At 38.1% G+C, this 19,974-nt stretch overlaps 1 protein-coding gene across 5 annotated transcripts in view; it reads left to right on the top strand.

Moving 5' to 3' along the window:
- Positions 1-19,974, top strand: part of ap3d1 (adaptor related protein complex 3 subunit delta 1) — a 39,513-nt gene that overhangs the window by 13,048 nt on the left and 6,491 nt on the right. Inside the window, exons 15-29 of one of the 5 annotated variants that reach the window (XM_036211429.1) lie at positions 265-496; positions 575-720; positions 3,031-3,172; positions 3,835-3,906; positions 4,007-4,082; positions 4,173-4,372; positions 5,255-5,328; positions 8,704-8,866; positions 8,949-9,089; positions 12,645-12,698; positions 14,882-15,001; positions 15,079-15,237; positions 16,927-16,974; positions 19,163-19,183; positions 19,466-19,655. In XM_036211429.1, coding sequence (XP_036067322.1) covers positions 265-496; positions 575-720; positions 3,031-3,172; positions 3,835-3,906; positions 4,007-4,082; positions 4,173-4,372; positions 5,255-5,328; positions 8,704-8,866; positions 8,949-9,089; positions 12,645-12,698; positions 14,882-15,001; positions 15,079-15,237; positions 16,927-16,974; positions 19,163-19,183; positions 19,466-19,655 — 1,838 coding nt within the window. Of the gene's footprint in view, positions 1-264; positions 497-574; positions 721-3,030; positions 3,173-3,834; positions 3,907-4,006; positions 4,083-4,172; positions 4,373-5,254; positions 5,329-8,703; positions 8,867-8,945; positions 9,090-12,644; positions 12,699-14,881; positions 15,002-15,078; positions 15,238-16,926; positions 16,975-19,162; positions 19,184-19,465; positions 19,656-19,974 lie in introns of all 5 variants that reach the window. The other 4 variants (XM_036211430.1, XM_036211428.1, XM_036211431.1 and 1 more) reach the window with 4 other exon arrangements.

Raw genomic sequence — 19,974 nt, 5'->3', positions numbered from 1 at the left:
TTAGAATGAACAAAAGATCAAGTCTTAAAACCCCAAAGCTGCTGTTTGTTTTTGACCTATTTCCCCCTTTGATGTTCACACTATCACAACACGGAAGGAAAAATGACTTTAGTCTCTTTGTGCTTCTGGAGTTTCAGCGTCTAATGATGTTAAACTCTATCATGAATTCAGAAGCTGCTCTTTCCCTCCAAATCTTCAACTTCCTTTCCGACGGAGAGACTTTCCTGAAGGTCTGACGGAAACACGCCCTCCTCTTCTTTTCAGGCATCTGGAGAACCCCGCGCAGACTTTGGAGGCCATGCTCCGGCCTAAGGTGGCCACCCTCCCGGGTCACATCCAGGCCGTGTACGTGCAGAACACGGCCAAGCTCTTCGCCACCATCCTGAAGAGCCAGGAGGGGAACGCCGACGGCACCACGTCCGAGGAAACCACGCAGCTGATGATCGACCGGCTGCCTCTGTTTGTCCAGAGTGCAAACCTGGAAGTGCAGGAGAGGGTAAGATGGATGAGGAGCGCGGAAGAGCTGCGATCTGGTGTGTAGTAAAGCCAACACGGCTTCCTCTGGTGTCCTCAGGCGTCCTGCATCCTGCAGCTCGTCAAGTACATTCAGAAACTGCAGCAGAAGGACGTGGAGGTGGCAGAAGAAGTCAGCGCTCTGTTTGCTGGAGAGCTGAACCCGGTAGCGCCCAAAGCGCAGAAGAAAGTTCCTGTTCCTGAAGGGTGAGTGGGTCCACAAGGGAGGAGAACTCCTTTTCTCCTTTGACGTCTTTTAGTGCTGTCATGCGATTCATTTTTTCGTTTGATTAATTAATCGTGACCTGTAATTAATTAATCTAGTCAATCAATTTTAATCACAATGATTTTTAGCCTAATAATTGCTGTTAAAAGCCTCATTTTGAGGTATTTTGTTTAATTTTTTGACATTATGAGGCAGTAAGAAATCAAAATAAAACTAAAAAAGTGGCTTTATTACGTTTTTTTATAATTATAAAAAATTAAAACCTTTACTTTGACACCACCAAAGGGTGATTTTTATTTTTATTTTTTTTCTTTCCTCAATCTTGAACAAATAAACAAAAAAAACAACAAAACCCATCAGGTCCAGAGTGCTGTAATTTGCCACATCAAAAAACAGTAGGAACGCTTTTCTGAGCAATCCAAAAAATATTGTACGTAAACTTCATATTAATACCGTAATTCAAATGTTGATTTACATTATTCCACAATTTACTACAATAGCAAGACAGTAGGAAAAAACAGATTGATTTTATGATTTCCTTTAACAACTTTGGGTGAATTTGATCATTTTAAAGACTGGGATGAAGCAGAAAAGAAATAAAGAGTCTAAGTCTAAGTCTAAGAGTCTAAGAAGGAAAAAATGAAACACAGCAGAGAAAAAGAACCATTTAGACCAGCGTTCCTGCAGGGTCTAAAAAAGTCTCAAAAAGGCTTGAATTTGAAAATGAGGAAATAAGGCCTTAAAAAGCATTTTAAAAGTCTTACATTTTGATATCTTTGTCTTTAAAATGTTGCAGTTTTAGACCTCTTTTGAATGACTTTTCTGGTCTAAAGTTAAATTTTTTTAACCATGATTATGTAAATGTTTATCAACATCACCAACCACTGATTAAAAAAAGAAGTTCCTGTAGTCTAGTAGTTTTAATTTAATTACTGAAATTTAAACTGTAATCGATTACGTTACTCTGTTACTAACAAGGATTTTGATTTTTCTTCATCCATAGGGCTGGGAATTAGGCAGAGAAATTGGTCTTTTTAATTTTCAAGGTCTTTAAAAGATCTTAAAATATCTTAAAGGGGCCCTACCATGATTTTCTTCAGCCTTTGAGTGAACTATATCCATATACAATCATATATTACATTGGGAATAGTAAAAACACAAATTATTTGTGAAATACGAGTCATTTTTGTGGCCGGTTTTAATACCCAGAAGTAAAACGACTTGATGCCTGAGCCTCTGTCTTTCGCTCCTTGTCGGTCCCGCCCATTTCATGACGTCATCATTGAGCCCGCCTCCCTAGCGTGAACAAACTATAAACACAGCTCCATGGAGAAAGTGGGTGTGTTTTCGTTGTAGTCTGGGGGCGGAGCACTCTTCCTGGAGGGAGCGGTTGGCATCGTGCTTATGTCAGCACGTTTCCAACCGCTCGTTTTCGTGGGTAAGGGAGGGGCTGCTGCAGACAGTGCAGGTTTTTAGAGGATTACTCTTAAATCCATGAACGGATCAAAATGCCGTTTTAGGGTTCCTTATAGTGAGGGATGAACAGTAAAATGCATTTAAAACCTCAAAAAGTCGAATTTTCATGGTAGGACCTCTTTAAACTTAACTTGAAGAAACATGTAGGAGCCCTGTTAGAATTTGGACTTTATTATTATTATTTTTTTTTAATTTTGCTTCATCATCTGGACAAAAACAAGTGCTAAGAGGTGAACTTTCTCTCCAAAATTATGCATTATCTCATTGTTTGTTTGTCACCTTTATTTAACCAGATGAAAACCCGTTGAGATCAGGATATCTTTTTCAAGGGTGACCCGGCCAAGAGGTCATGTCTTGTAAATAAAGTTACAGTGTATTACAAATAATAAACAAAGAGATGATTTGATGACGATCGTTCTCTAAAAGGAGCTAGAGCAGAGAGCGGTCCCTGCGCCCCTCGTGCTGAAGCTGTTGCCATGACAACGTGATTCACTAAAGAAATCCATTTAAACTCAAAAATAGGCCTATAACAGGACTGATGTTCTAATAATTGATTCAATATTCATGTTTTTCTTAAATGACTGTGATATGAGCGGCATTAAATTCTCCTCCAGCTGTGAAGAACATGGAAATAACCATCCGACGCAAAACATGAGATTTTAAAAAATAAAACCCAAAAATGTCTGTCATTAATTAATTGGGATTAATATGAAAATTTGACAGCCCTAACATTGTGATGCAACATGGATGTGTTTCTGTACTGCACCATTTTTTAGAAACTGGACTTACTGAGTGTTTTCCCTCCTTGTTTTCAGCCTGGATCTGGACGCCTGGATCAACGAGCCTCCGTCTGAAAGCGAGTCTGAGGATGAGCAGCCAAAGGCCATTTTTACCAAGGAGGAGCCGAAGCACTCCCGGCCCCGGCACACGGAGGTGGATGAGAAGGAGCTGGCGAAGGTACGAGGAGCTCTGACGCTGAACAGTAATATCTACAGGATAGAAGTACTACTTCAAATGACGTACCCTAGTACTTTCAGTTGTCATTTGATGCTTTATCGCAGTGATCCCCAACCTTTTTCATTCCATGGAAAGGTTCAAATTAGACGATATTTTCACAGTGCAGTCCGAACTGGGCTGAATTTGGAATTTTTAAGCTTCCCGTTTCTAAAACTCTAATTTAAAATAAAATAAAACAAAGAATTTTGTTTAAAAAGTCTACAAATATCAATATATATATATATATATATATATATATATATATATTGATTTTTATTTTTTTTTACAGACATTTTTTTTGTTAGCTTTGAGCTATTAGTTTAGCAATCCAGCTAGCAGCTTTGAGTCACGTGACCAAGACGGATGTTGTGAACAGAATTCAGCATTTTTTCAAAATAAAACTTCCTTTTGGATCAGAAAATAAACTAAACAGAAATAATCTAAGCTTGCGCACTTATCTCTTTTTTTCTGTCTGCGGCCCCGTGGCCCGTGGCCCGGGGACCAGTGGTTTAGAAATCAAGAGATGTGAACGTGAAAACAGGAATGGAAACGATGCCTATGGAGTCAGTGGACTGCTGTTTATTGATTCAACTGTTGTTCTGATTTAATTTCCTCCTCGTCAGCGGAGAGAAGCCAGAAAGCAGGAGCAAGCCAACAACCCGTTCTACATCAAAGCTTCTCCGTCCTCCCAGAAGGTACGAAACGCATTTTCAACCGGCACTTTTAGTCTTTTTGATGTGTTTTTTACTCTAGATATTTTTCTTTTTGATAAAAACAAGCTCTCATCCTGTCCAGGTATATCAGGACGCTCCTGGAGTGGAGCACATCCCAGTCGTACAGATTGACCTCAGTGTGCCTCTCAAAGTCCCAGGTGATCCCAAACAAGGATTCAGAAACCAGGAAACGTCCATCTTCCTCTGTAGGTAGGACGTCTAAACCAGCCTGGTTGTGTCTCCATCAGGTCTGCCCATGTCTGACCAGTACGTGAAGCTGGAGGAGGAGCGTCGGCAGAAGGAGAGGGCAGAGAAGAAGAAGAAGGAGAAGAAGAAGAGGAAAGAGAAGCGCAGCGGTCGAGGAAAGAAGCACGACTCGGGTCCGGAGAGCGAGGAAGACATCACACCTGCACACATGGTGGACATTGTTACGGAGGAGATGCCAGAGGTGAGCTCCGTGAATCAGGAAACAACTTTTTTTTTTTTTTAAGTAAAAAATTATTGAAAACAAAAGGCTTTTTGTTGGTTATTGCTGCCATTCGAGCTACCAAAATTTATCTTGGTAAGATTTCTTAAAATAATTTGTGATGTTCTGGCCTTTTAAGACATTTTAATTCTTAAAATTTTGCAATAATCACTCCTATTTAGACATAGTGCTCTAGTAATTGAAATGATCATGTCTTAAAATTAGTGTGTATTCCTCAAAAAAGGTTTCAAATCTTTAAAGTTGATATATTTATAAACTTTCCTCTATATATATTCTCTTTAAGCACTACAACATCTTTATTTCTGGACCATAATCACCTTAAAATTACCTTAAACTTACACATTTATGATAAGTTTGACTTATAAAAATATATGCAATTTCTTCCAAACTTTAATCCTGCTGTTGTTGGGATTTGTACTGAGTTATGAGTAAAATCAAACAATTCAATATTCTTCTTAATATCAAGCGAGTCTGTTTCTAGAAATAAGAACACTCCTCACCATTCACTAATATAACGTCTATTAAATATTATAAAAAATACATTCTTTTTTATATATATCGATTAAAATTTGATGTTTTCCAGATCAAATGACTTAATAGAGTATTCAAGTTTTATTTTCTTAAATCAAGTTGCTCCTGAAAAGTGATTTGGAATCAGTTTTGTCCTAAATCAAGTTGATATTTAAAGTAAGCAAAAATATTTGTTAAGATTTTGTGTTTTTTCAGTGAATATGTGTTTTTTATGAAGCCTCATAAAAGTGTTTCTACTGTCATTTATTTGTGGCACTGTGTATGTTTTTGTTTTTTTTTTCACCTGTTTTGCATCTTTCCGTCCCTTTTCAGAATGCCTTACCCAGTGATGAGGACGATAAAGACCCCAATGACCCCCACAAAGCGCTGGACATCGACCTGGACAAGTAAGTCCAGAAATGTGATGCTTTATTCTTACTTTTTATGTTGCTGGAATGTCTGCAAAACAGGAAATGAGGTTGAAATTCAAATTTCTATCATTTTTCTCTCAGTTTAGGCCAGTTTTAAAGTTCGAGTGGGAAGCCTCTTTTTCAGATCTTAAATATTTCTCATCTTTTTAAGTTTGCTGACCACATTCTCGTTGAACACAGATTTCTGTTTGTCCTTTTTGAATTTGAACTTTCAATTATTATCTGTGTTTACTGTAACTTTTGAGGTGTTTCTGATTCATTAAACGACTGATTTAGAGGAGTTTGAAGACCGTCTCTTATAACACCCTGAGGGATTCTGTCAGGTTGGATTTTACATATTAAAACATATTTTTGTGTTTTAATATGTAAAATATATCAAAGTAAGTGTCTTTTCCTGCTTCAAAATGCCCGGTAAATAAAATGAAAAACGAGTAAAAAAACAAATTCATTTATGGAAGCTTATTGCATTCAGCTTAAAAATGAATAAATAAAAAATCAGGTGTTTTTCAGGATTTTTTAAGATTATTTTTTCTGAGATAAATGATGAACTACAAACCCAAAAAAGCTACAAACTGATCATCAATTGGAAACCAAAAGACACAACTTATTTATTTTTGTTTGTAGTGATTCAGGAGTTCTTAGTTAAATAGGCTCCGCCTCCTGCATGTGAAGCTCCAGAGACAGGCAGGGACTGTCAACAAAGTACAACAAAACATCCCAGATAATTTAGTTAATTTAATCTACAATGATAAACGAGTAAAATTACATTAGACACTCATTGCTGTTAACACAGATTCTAAATCAATTTCAAATTAATCAAAGCACTATTGGTCTCTTTATTATAGTAAGCCTTTACTGTCCGAGTAAAGCGCTTTGTAGACATTTCCTTTTTTTTAGGAAAAAAACAATCTTTTTTTTTTTTTTTTAATTTTCAGGATATTTTTTTGTATTTTAAGTTCTTTGTGTTTTTTTTTTTTTTTTTTTTAAATAATTGCATGAATTTTCTGTTGTTTTTCAATGCAGGATTTTTTTTTCCATGTTTTGATTTTTTTTAAGTACATTTTTTTGTGTGGTTTAAAAATAAAACAAAGAAATTATTAAAAAAAACACACAATTATCAAATAAATTTTTGTTTTAATTAAATGTGATGTTCTCCAAATAATTAAGCTGTAAATTGAGGAGACAGGGATGATTTTTTTTTTTTTTTCTGGTGTTTCCTGAACTTTCTGCTTTCATCTCTGAACCCAGCAGCTTCAGAAACTCTCCTCCTGCATTTCTTCTCATGGCTTTCCACTCTCTGTTTCCTCTGTTTCTGCGTGCACACATTCATCCCCACCTCTCTGTGGGGTAGTTTGGAGTTGACCGGGCGCAGGTGAGTAGCCCCCCAGCAACAAGCCCCCTGACCCCCTGTGCCTGCACAAAGACAGCTTCTCTACCTGGACAGGCTGCTCTCTGTCACTTTATGCTGTTTCTGGTTTTTCTTCACCTGAAACCGTTTGCTAGTTTGGTCTGTTTTCTAAAGCCTGAATTTATCAGCATCTGTGATTACAAACACAGTTTTGTGATTTTATTTGACTTTACAGACTTTCCTCTAAACATGCAAGAAAACCGTTTTTGGACTCACAGTTGCTGATATTCTCAGGAGTTTTGCCCTCTTTCCTTCTACAGAACTACATTTTATCAGAAAAACAGATGATCAACACTCACAATATTTTAGTTTTATCCTCTGATCCCTCTAAACGCCTCCTAATTATCCCAGTATTAACTTAAATTCATAAGCTGTTTTTTTTTTTTTTTTTTAGCTTCTCTTTAACTTTCTTGTGGAAAACAGGAACAGAATTAAAGGCCTACTCGGATAAAAATTATGTTTTTGGTATTTTTAATATGTTCTTGTGGCATTTTATAATGATGGTTCGCATATATAAAGAAAATTAAGTCGAAAATTGAATTTGTAAGGATTTCAATAGTCCCGTCCACAACTCAGAAATAAATTTCTGAAGAACTTCTGCCTCTGTATGGCTGGGTATCGCCAATAATTTCCAGAATCAATTACATTCACCAGAACCTGAATCAATTTGATTCTGACTATTTTCCAATTCTTTCAATCTGCTTAGTTCAATTAGATTCTATTCAATTTTGAGTTTACACTGTTTATACATTTAGACAAATTTGTCTAAAAATCTATATTTGTTTTAGAAGATTTTCATATTTTTCTGATACAGTTCACAAAGTGTAAAACGTAATAGTGAAATAATAATGAGATTTTAATACCGTACAGTGTTACATGGATTCTCAAACAGAGAAGTTCCTCTCCTGGAGGGCGTTTCAGTTTGGCCACTAGGTGGCAATCACGCTACAGCATTACACCTTATTCCAGAAGAAGAAGAAGACCACAAATGGTTACTTTAAAAAATGTTTCCTTAAAAGAGTTTGTAAAATTCATGCCTGTAAGTTTTTAAAGATGTTTATTTAGTCAGTAATGTATGTTTAGATCGACTGAGCGTTAGCATTAGCCGTCCTATGGAAAATCCCATTGTACGTTAGCATCAAGCTAACAGACGTCAGCATTTTTCTTTAGATCGATCTCTACTTTTATGGATCGATTATTATTCTATTAATCTAAGGTCGATTCATATCAATTAATTGATTTTATCAGCCCATGCCTTGCAGTAACTATGGCCTAGAAAAGGATTTATTGATTTACTTTTACTAAACATGGCATAATGATAACCTAAACTAAGACCCCTGGAAACACTTTGAAAATGGATCAAAAGGTTTAATTTAGTCCTCAAGTTAAGAAATGTTATACTTAGTGTCCTCTATGCCTTTATTTAGGCTGTAAAGGCATTTAGGATAAGAATACAATTTATTTCTCACACACTTTACTTTTCAGTAAAATCCTAAACTACTAATAATACCTAATAATTAAAACTGCAGATGAAGAAATATAGCAATAAAATGAAAGTATTAAAAACAGCAGCTGTAAAAACAAAAAAAATTGCATTAAAGATGGGCTATGCTCTTTGGACGGAAGTCTTGACCGAAGGGGGCGTGGCCAGCAGGAGGCCGCGGTGCATGCTCTGAGCGGCGAGGAACAACCGGTGCAGCTCGTTGCTTCAGTGCGCAGGAATGTTCTGGGCTTGTTTTCAGCTGCCTGTGAATGTCCGTGTATCTGAGCTCCTCTGAATGAATGACGGCTCATCCACATGAACTCGAGCTGCTTTATGGAAGGAAAAAAACTGCTTGAAAATGCTGGTCTGCTGCACCCAACATGCCTGATCTGCCTTTAGTTAGGAACGCAGGAATCCACGTGGGTCATCATCATGTGTGTTTGTGTGTTTGTTCGTCTAGGCCGCTCGCAGACAGTGAGAAGCTGCCGGTGAGGTCGCACCGGGCAGCAGAGGCTCTCAAGAGCCCCGTGGAGGATGCAGAGGCGGAAAACGCTGGCCCGCAGGAATCCAAAAAGAAGAGCAGCAAGGACAAGAAGGAGAAGAAGAAGGACAAGGACAGGAAGGTGGACGCTGGAAACCTCATCACCTCTACGGATCTGCTGCACTTGGTTTCTCTCACTGACGGGTTCTTGTTTTTTGTAGAAGAGCAAAGAAGAGAAGAAGAAGAAAAAACACAAACATGAAGAAAAGGAGGAGGATCTTCTGGGAGGTGAAGCTGATGAGCCTGTGGGCCAATCGGAAGAACCGAGTGAGGTGGCAGCACCGCCTACTTCTACCACTGCGGAGGTATGATTTTCTTAAATAACACGAACCAAAGTTTTAGAGTCAGATAATTAAGAAAAATATACATTTTAAATACTTTTCCACATAATTCAGGATAACTTTTGTAAGATGATCCCTGGATGGTCTGCACTGACTCAGCACTTCCATTGCTTCTTCCCAGCCTCTCTTTCAATCCACTGTAGTGATCAAGTATCAGGTTCTTCACAGCTGACAGTGCAGACTGATTTATTCATGAAAAGCTGCTCTGTAACCTCTGTATCCGTTTTCATGAATGGTACTGAGAAGGGATGGGTACCGTTTTGGATTTTATCCGCTGCCGAACCTTTTGAAACGGTTCCGGTGCCTAATCAGTGCTCGAACCGCTGTGACGAAGCAGCATGACGGGAGGAAGGAGAGCACTCTGATGTGCTTGAGATGCTTTCCTTCTCCATAGTGACGTCCCGATCCGATCACGTGATCAGAAATTGGGCTCGATTGTGTCGTTTCAAGTGGATGTTGTAACTCGATTAGGGACTGAATATTTAATTTATTCACATTTTTATGATTAGCCTTAAATATTTCAAGCTTATTGTTACAGATAAATAGTTTACTAGAAGTCTCCATATCATGAACGGATCATGATAGAAAACGGCAGCAGTTTGAGCAGGCGGCGCACAGAAACAGTTCGGAAAAGCTGCAGAGAAAATCACCAATTCAGACTTCTGAGCTTAAAAACTCTTTGAATAAACATTTAAGAAAGTATTTCTATTTGTTTTATTTAACACAAATATCTACATGGGCAAGAATATCTCTCTCCGTGCTGCTGGCAGAGAGACGGTAGTGAGATGACTGCCAAGGGACCGTCTATAAAGTGCAAGTACTGTGAAAAAGGGATTTCAATAAATGGTTATATTTAATATGAGCTAATCATGAATTATCACAATTATATTCATTCTACCACAACAATTTTGGAAGAAAGTTATTTTAAATTTTTAATAATTTTTAATTCTGAAAAATGTGATCATATGATGTTGAATCACATTAATGTTCAGTAGCTCTAAAGATACTAAATGTAGTTACCAAACTTTCTCATATGAGCGATGATCAGCTGTTTTACTTGTTTTAAGCCATTTTACTAGTTATTATTTTTTTAAATTAATAGTTGCACAATTTTTAGTTGCACAATTTTTACTTGCAGAATTCTTGATTTGATACAATATATTTTGTGCATAAGTACAGAAATTGCTAAATTAAAAATGAATACAATTTACTGACACACAAATTAAAATGACAGCAGCTTAAAACTAACTGCTCCCACGACACCAAGGGAGCGGAGCGGGACGTGGGGCTGATCGACTCTGTCCGCTCTCTGGGTGTCGAGGAGGACCTCGCGCCGCCTGCTTGTGGAAAAGTCCCGTGGCGAAGACTCTGCAGGGAAAGCACAGCCGCAAGGGAGCGATGAAAATAAATAAACTTTAGTGTTGAATGTTTGAAAACACATATTTAGACTTTTTTATATTAATTATCGAGCATGTCATTTTAAGAAAGTGGGAAATGTCGAGTTTTCACTACATATTGATCACAATCCAAGTTTAAAGTGGCTGATAAAAAAAAAAAACTGATGACCCAGCATTTTAGTTGTATTTGAACTAGAGCTGTCAGGCGATTAAAATTTTTAATTGCGATTAATCACATTTTGTCCTGAGTTAACTTGCGATTAATCGCAAATTAATATGTGGCCCTTTTTTTTAGGAAAAAATGTATGCTTCGTGGAATTTAGCAGTTCTACATTAATTATGAAAACAGGAATGGTAAAATTAATAGTTTTCATCAGAAATACTTTATTCTGTAACATTGTATTGAGATAAACTTTCTTAACAATAAAAGGCTGTAACATAAAATGCCTAACAAAAGCCCAAGTGCAAGTGAAGGGCATTTTAAATTCTAAACTTCAATCAATGTTCAGTAAAATAAAATAAAAAAAACATCAAAAATAACATTTCCATAACACTTTCATGTTCATTTTTTGTCAGGACCAAATCTTTTCCTCCTCTGCTGAACTGCAGTAATAAATGAAATAGAGATTTATCATTTCCAATGAACTTTTGTTTTTTAAGACATTAAAGACTGAGAAAAGCGGGATACTCTGTGGATAGTTTGACAGTCTGTTACTGCCGCCGCGTTCTCTGGCTGCAGCTCGATGCAGCGGCGTGTCCAGCGGAGCTCACGGAGGAATATGCCGGTAGACAGACCGCTATGCTGGGGCTGGATCACGCTTAAACCTCCAGAACATTTAAAACGTCCCCCGGTGCGCTTGCTGTTCGGAACGTCGGGGGTCCGCAGCTCTCGGGACGCGGCGCCGGACGCGAGCCGGTACCACCAGACGTGGTACTGGACGCGAACCAGAGCCGGGTTAGGGTGCAGGAGCTCTCCAGGTCCTAGCGCCGGGCCGGTTTTAGCTAGCAGCTCGGTGTTTGGAGACCCGCCCGTGATCTAGTGAGAGCAGCCGGTGAGATAGAGGGCGGGACGCCCTTGCGGTGTGGAAAGGCACGTATGAGAACATCCGCGATTAATGCTTCAAAAAAATTGTCGGCGTCAAGCACATGTCAGATTAATGCGTTTTTAACACGTCAAATCTGACAGCCCTAGTTTAAACGCATGACTTGCATACAAATCTCGGAGAAGTGAGAAGAGTCTCACATCAGATTTTTGTGTAAATGTTTTTTTGTGTGTAAGAAGCGATTTGTGAGTAATTTTTAAAGATTTGTATGTGTAGTTAGTTTCAAGTTGTTGTAAATTTAAGTTGTGCGTTTGTAAATTGCATTTTTAATTAAATAATTTTTGTACTTATGCACAAAATACATTGTATGTGTTATAAATAAAGAATTACACACAAGCAAATCAGGGTTAATCTATTTTCTCTCCATAGTTATATAATAAAATAGGATTATTAATAAAAATAGAGTAAAACTTGGTTCTTTTTGTATTTGTTTTTTTTAAGTGTTAATGAAGATTGTGACTTGATTTCTGCAGATTCTCAAACGCGAATAACTCTGAATCGTCTTAGATCCTCAAAAAAAAGCCTGATTGGGACATCCCTAACTCTTTCCGTCTGCGTCGCAGCGCTGCATCTCCGTTTTCAGACACGCTGAAGTGAACACGTGTTTTACTGCTCATGAGCGCAAAATCGATCTTTTTTTATAACTTTTACACTACACACATCATTTTCATTCATCAAGTCACTGATTTAGAATCCTTTCCTGTGAAGTGCTGACAAACTTTTGCTCGCTTTGCTTTTTACTGAAGCTCCGCCCACCCTTACAGCATCTCCCATTCTTAGTGAACCCGCCCACCTTCGCTGGAGAAGTAAGATAATTCGCTATCACTACAGCAAATATTAGTAGAAAACGGGTGATTGACATGTTCGAAACGAAGCACCAAAATCTGCGTTTTCGTACAGTACCAGCGGTCCCGTATTTGTCGGTCCAAACGAGTTTCGGTACCCATCCCTCCCACTGAGATGCTGAAGCTGCCGGGCCCTCACCTCCTGCCACTCCTCTCCTTCCATTCCTCTTCCAGGTTTCGGATCTGGATTTCTGGCTGTCAAACGCTCCAGTGTCCTCTAACACCCAGGTTGAGTTGCCCCTCCCTCCCTCCCTCTGTGTCTGCTCCTCCTCCCATAATCCCGTGCTTCATGAACCTTCCTCATGAATTGGATTAGCTGCACAGCTGGTGTCGCCGGCCTTTTCATGTGCATCTGTTCTTTTTCTCCTCATCATTTGATATCATTTCCTCCACAGGTCACACAGCGCCGTTCTCTCATTCTCAAACCTGCGTCTGTTCTCCAGCATGTGTGTTTGTGTAGCGCGTGTTCATCGTCGAGCAGCAGCTTCTGTTTTCTGTTAGCGTCTCGGCCGCTGGGCTCTGGCGCTGTCGTGTTGGAAAAGCAGATGTTGGCCTGATGGGTTTCGGTGTGTTTTGGGGTCTTCACTGCATCACGACGGTCTTCTGCTTCCTCCAGTTTCTTCCAAGGTTCAAACTGAGAAACAAAAATGTTGATAGGAGGTCAAATCAGGATCATCTTAAAGGGAAGGAAAAACCAGAACGTAAATTTATAAAAAAGTTATTTCAATTAGAAAAAAAAATCTGAAAAGTATTATACTGTTTATTTTGTTTCTCTTCATTTTTGCTTTCAGTCTTTAATTTATTTATTTATTTATATTATTTTCAATATCAGAATTGATCCTTTTCTGCGGAGGGGTGGGGCTTTGATGATCATGGAGGTTATGGCGATGTTATTTCCGCTGTAGAACTGAGTCTTTGAAGTGATGAACATGAAATCACCGCAACCTCTATCATCCCACGTCAGTCATGTCCCGTTCGCCAATGAGCTCAAAGCCCCGCCCCCACCTAAAATGAGGATCAAATCTGATCAAAACTGTAAATTAAAGATTGAAAGTAAAGAGGGAGAGAAATGGAAAAAACAGCAATTCAAAATAAAAAACAGAATATTTTACTGATACGTTATTTTTCATTTTAGGTTTGGTTTTTTTTCCCCAAGTTTTTAGTTTTTCTTTAAGTTTTATTATTTTTTCAACATGTCATTTCATTTTTCTATGCGTACTTTCTTGTTTAAAGCTTATGATGGAGTATTGGGGTCTTTTTGCATTAAAATAAACATTTGTTTTAAATTACAACTGTAAAGTCGTAAATTTATAAGAATAAAGTTGTAACTGTTAAATTACCAGAATAAAGTTGTATATTTCAGACTTTAAAAGTCATAGGATAAATTTCTGACTTTGTTTCCTCGTAAATTTACGTGTTCTAAAGTTGGATATTTATGACTTTAAAATTCACAAATTAACAAAAAAAAGAAATAAATGAATGAGGAAAAAGCACCAGAGCCGTGCTCGAAGATGAAAGGCGTGAAGTATCTTGTGAAGTTCTATTTCTGGATACGTTTACAAAAAAAGCATGGAGGATACTGGCCCTCGTTGGACATCCCTGGTTTACACCCTCTCCCGTTAGCTTATAGCTCCTCACAAGCCTCTGGTAATGTTAACGTAGCAAGAACGTTACAGTTTTGATCCAGACAGAAGCTCAGACGAGATAAATGAAGACGTTGATGGATTTATTTGTCTGCAAGTGAAGGATTTAGAATTGGAGTAGAATTGTCAGTCGTTGTGTCAAAAACTCGAACTTTTACAAACCGTTGGTTTTTGTCTGCTTCTGATCCAATACCATTTGAATAGCGAAATACTGAGAATCGCAGTTTTAATCTTAAATTATTTTACACATGTCCTCCATCATGAGAACAATCTATAAGAACAATTTTCACAGGGGTGGGATTAAATCATTGTTTTTTTTTGGCCATAATTGAATAGAGCGCCTGTTTTTGAAGATTTAAGATGTTTTTTTTGGCCCACCCTCAATGTTTTTTTTGTATTAGCTTAGCATAAGAGTCTTGAAGTTGAGAACCTTCATTGATTTAGCATCACAGGTTCCAGTAATGCAGAAGACTGTTAGTGCAGTGGATCCACAGCCCCAAAGCTTCTCGCTGAACTTGGACGTCCTCGTGAACTTGCTGGTTTGTCTGGGCTTTGTGTGAGTGTTTTTTGTTCTAGTTAGTCCTCTTGCATGTTTACACTCTTTACTTTGATAAATCCACTCTGGTTCTATAGATCTCTGAGGTTTTTCTGACACTAAGTGATCTTTTCTAACTCCACATCCCTCTTCCTGACAGAGGAGGCTTTCCCGACTGCGTTTCCTCCACGCTTTAACACTTGCATTTTGGTTGTGTCTTTGTGTCTGAGCAGGAAGCACCAACAGTAGCAGCAGCGGCGGCGGCGGCGACCCCTACCACGCCCACTGCGCCCTCCGTCACCGCACCGGTTTCCGAGCCCGATGAGCCCAAAGATGCAGAGATGGAGGAAACTGTGAGTCTTCTACATTTTTTAAACCTGCTTTTTTCTTGCTACAATCTCTTGATTGTGCCTGAATTTATTTCTACTAGAAGTCCTCCAAGCACAAGAAGAAGAAGCAGAAAAAGGAGAAGGAGGAGAAGGAGAAGAAGAAGAAAAAGAAGCACCACCATCACCACCACCACCACGGCGATGGCGGTGTGGAGGAGTCTGTGCAGAACGGTACTGTGGAGGAGGACGAGCCTCTGCCGGTTAGTGCTCCAGACGCTCTTTGTCAGGGTTGTAACTACCTTCAACTTCCTGCAAAATAGAGAGCCATCCCTTTTTCAGACCACGGAGCGGTTTAACGTCGGACAATATTTTCATGGACTGACATGTATGAGGCTGAAGTGAGCGTCTGATTTATTTTTAAAGCCTCCAGTTTCCTTAACTTTACTTAACTTTATTTTCTGTAAAATATCTGCTGCTGCTTTTAACTAGATTTCATGTAGGAACCATTAAAACGGGAAGTGGAAGCTGAAAAATGAAACGCCAACTTCAACCTCGTCTGACTTTTAAGGTCCAGTTGATGAAAATAAAAACGGATATTTTCTAAATATAAACATGAATCCACCGTTTAAGCAACTTTATTACAATAACAACATTATTATGAGAAGAACTGTCACTAGAAATCCCAGTTTTTCTCTGTTAAATGCAGATTACTTTTATTTTGAAGTTGAAGGTTCTTTCGTTTCCTCTTTTGTGTAAATAAAAATTAATGCGTCGATATTTACTAACACAAATTAATTGCACCATATTTCACAGTCAAAGAGCAAAGTTTTTTTAAAATCATCACTAATAACCTACTTGTCTGAAATGAAATAAACATTTATTGACAATGTGGAGCAATCCCATTAAATTAGCTTGTGTGTGTGGATCACATTTGTTTTTGTGAAGATTGTTATTACTGTATTTTGAATATTTATTTATGTTAATACTTGCACTTATATCTATAAATGTCAAAGTTTTGTAGAATTGTCTAGACCCCAGGAAGAATAGTTGCAACTTATGAGGATCTGTAACAAAAGAAAAAAAAGTTACACCTCTTGAAGAAACGGTCCTTCGCTTTGCCTCGGCGGTTCAGGTTTCCACGGCGTGTGTTCAAACACTTTGTTGGGTGTTATTCCACTTATACGATTGACACTTACAAAAGAAATAAGTATTCAATCATTTTCGGTACTTTAATCTTGTTATTTTTTTGTTTAAAATTGCTTTTGCACAAAAAGCAGACTATTAGATCCATGGTCCGGCGTGTTGTCATGGTAACACGAAAGAAAAATTTTGTTTCTGGCCTGTTTTTGTTCAAAAGCCGCATACTGTCATTTAAATTTTACTTCGTAAAACATTGTAATTAATCGTGATTAATGGCAGCACAAAAGTGTCATTAATCGTTAATGTTTGTTTTAATCGATCGACAGCACTAATTAAAAATAAAAGAACTTAAATAATAAATAATAAACGGTTGGCAAATACTGTAACTAAAAAAAAAAATATTTCTATTACTAGTGATCAGTTTTTTTCCTAGGTTTGTGATTAATTTGTGATTTTTTTTTTTAATCCACTGGCCCTTTTTTCTTTTTTTTTTAACTTTGCTACTTTGGAGGGTTTTGCTGAAGAAAGTAGCAAAGAGAGTTTTAACACCTGAGTCGGATATGGTGGAGAGAATCCAGTAGTTTTCCAAAATAAAGCTTCTTTTGGAATAAGATTTGAAATAAACCAACAAAAAAAATGCAGGTTTTTCTTTTTTTTCTTCTGCGGCCCGGTACCAGTCCATGGCCCGGTGGTGGGAGACCACTGCTGTATTCTGTAAAGCTCTCTTGGCGCCCTCACAATGAACTCGCTGCTGTCAAACTGACTGATGGAGAATCCCTTCGCTGACCTGAGTCTGTCTCTGCTTGCAGCCCATGTCCAATTACTGCCTGCTGGCCGAGAACGCCTACATCAAGATGGTGAGTGATGGAGACGGGAGTAATAATGCCCCATTTTTATCTTGATTTGGCTCCACCCAGTTTCCCCTGTTTTGTTTCATTGTGGAGGAGTAATTGGGTCAGCTCAGAACAGACTCTGTTTTAGAAAACTTTTATATTTAGTGCAAAAGTCCTGTTTGTTGAAACTATACAGTTTCCATTCATACTCCTGGTTTGTTTTAATGAGAAAAAGACATTTTAAAAACCAGCTGAGCAAAAATGTGTTTTTGTTTTTATTCTAATGCATGTCTTTAATGACAAAGGCAGGTCTGGAGCCCTGCTCCTCTAGTCAGCACCGAGACTCACCTGGTCGAAGCTAATCGATGGAAGCAGCGTAGACCTCAAAAGCTGATTTTTCCCTGCTCCGTCTCTGTTGCATTGGCATTAAAAAAAAGAACGTTCATTAATCAATCGGGATGTTTACGTCGGTTCTGTTGTGTCTGCCTCTGAAGTCCGTCTCTCTGCAACACAAGAGTTCTATTTCAGTCCGTCAACATGCCGGTTTCACGGTTAAAACTGGAACTGGAAAAAGTTTTTATAATAAAAATGTAGAATATTTTATTTTAAATTTCAAGTTTTCCATTTTGAAAATACAAAAAAATATAGTTATATAACACAAAACAAGAACTCTGTGAGGAAGGAGAAGGCCCAGTATTTGGCATAGTTTCCCCTCCTTATCCCTAACTACTAAAAAACTATATAGTGTAGGACAGGAGTCTGCAACCTCAGGCTCTGGAGCCACATGTGGCTCTTGTATCCCTCCATTGTGGCTCCCCGGTCAAAGACAAATAAATACTTTTTATTTTGAAAATGAATTATAAAGTCAAAGGCAAAGGTAAAAAAAAATAAACTTTACTTAACTTGTTCATAAACAGTTAAAGATGTATTAACAAGTCAAACTAAAAACATTTTTTGACAGATTTGTTAGCACTGTGTAACAATTGGAGATCAGTAAACACGACCAGAATTAAGGTGGACCAGATTATAAGGCAGATTTGATATTTTTGAACAATTTCAAGGATTTTAAATGGACTTTATAGGCTAAAAAAATACAGTATGGCTCTTTTAATTAATTCTGATTTAATTTTAGTTGGTTAGATTTGCAAATTTCTGGCTGAGATGCACCACAAACGGTAAAATAAACTGCTGAAATTACACTATTCTACGACATTTGCTGCACTGAGAAGATTCCATGCAACACAGTGACTTTTATTTTGAAAGGAAATCATGGTAACCTTTTAAAAGTTTTTAACTGTTTCATATTTTGGAAATCGTGTATTTTGTATTTATTTTTTATATATGCAAAAAGGATAATAATTTAAATTTTTATAAAAATCAGTGGCTTGTGTTACTAAAAGGTGAGTTTGTGGGTTTTGGTTAGTGAGAAATCGATCCGAATAGCTCTTAAAGTGTTGAAGATTTCAGACCCCTGCTGTAGGACTATCTAATGCTCTAGTTTTTAAAATTAGTCTGGACATCCTTCTCTCTACTTTTGTTTTTTTAAACAGCAAAAATTATGTCATGGTTTTATGAAGTGAAAATCTAATCAATACTTGAAGACTGTGTTCTGAAGACAAAAACTTTGATAGATTATTAAAAAAAATTAAATTTAAACACAATTTTTTTCACAAACATTGTTCAAATGCAATGCATTGAATTGTAGATTCGGACATCTCTATATAAAATGGCAAACGCACTTTACAGTGTCCTATAGTGAGTAGGGAGGGAATTGGGACATAACCTTAGACGTTGATGACGCGAGGAGAGCGGGACATACCCCTCCTGCAGAGGTTGGGGGAGGACCGAAGACGCAGCAGAGACGATGTAAACTGACAGTCGTGAGACAGACTCTCCACACCGTGCAGATGCATTACAGATGGAGCAGTGGAAACCCATCCGGGGTCAAACATCTAAGAATCCAGAACCTTTTTTCTCCTTTACTGGATGGGGTGAGAAGCTCCTGACTGTTTCTCTGTAAACATGAAGGTTCGTCTGTGTTGTTGTAAAGGATTAATCCCAGTTTGCTCCAACTCTGGACTAATTTACATCCACCTGCCTGGAGCACTCCATGTTCTGAGAAGATGTTGATGTTCTTTGGTGTTTTTTTGGACTGAAGACGATAAAAACAAAAAAAAATCTAAATGTTTTCCTTTTCTTACGTTCCTGAAAGATGGGAGAAGATGCTGATCAGGTACCGTTCTGAAGTTCAGAACTTTCTAGAATCATTCCTCCTAGATGTGCTCTGTGGTTTCCTCTTTCCGGGCCGTCGGTCTGACGGCGGGAATTCTGCTGTGATGAGATTGTTCTGCTTTAGATTCTGATCGTTATGACTTGTGTTGTTTTCTGATTGATCCTGTGAAACAAGAGGGCTTTTCTGAGGGTTCACTTGTGTGTTCTCTGAGTGCCTTTCCTGTCTATACGTGTAATAAAAATGTGTGGGGGTTTAGTTCAACCTCCATCTTGTTTTTTGAAGGTGTGTGACATTCAGGGGAACCTGCAGGATGGCAGTCAGGTGGTGGTGTCCGTCATATTCGAGAACAAGTGTAGCAGCTTCCTCAAATCCATGGAGTTCAACGTCCTGGACTCCCTGAACTCGAAGCTGCAGAGGCCGGAGGGCTCGGGTCCTCACGACGGCCTCACCGTCCCCTTCCAGCTGCCCCCCGGTCAGTCTCTACACACCCAACATTCACACTTTTATATCTCTGTCGTAAAAACTAGCAGTAAACTCCTAATTTTACTCATAAATTGAATTTGTTTATCATAGGAGTTGCATTCTAAAAATAACTTTTCCTAGTATTCTGCTTTATTTTTTTACAATAATCCTAAAGCTGTAAAACTCTTTTCTCGGACAGACCTGAACATTTTCACACTCTTCTCTCTTGTTTAAACTGTCAAAGTTCAAACCTTTATAGAAAAATATGTCCAGGATTATAAAAAATTGAATACATTCTGTAGAGGAGATTGATTGACAATGGTCTACAG

This window comes from Oryzias melastigma, linkage group LG4 (genome assembly GCF_002922805.2).
Source record: "Oryzias melastigma strain HK-1 linkage group LG4, ASM292280v2, whole genome shotgun sequence".
In the NCBI taxonomy this organism is placed as follows: Eukaryota; Metazoa; Chordata; class Actinopteri; order Beloniformes; family Adrianichthyidae; genus Oryzias; species Oryzias melastigma.
This window is presented reverse-complemented; position numbering and strand designations above follow the sequence as displayed.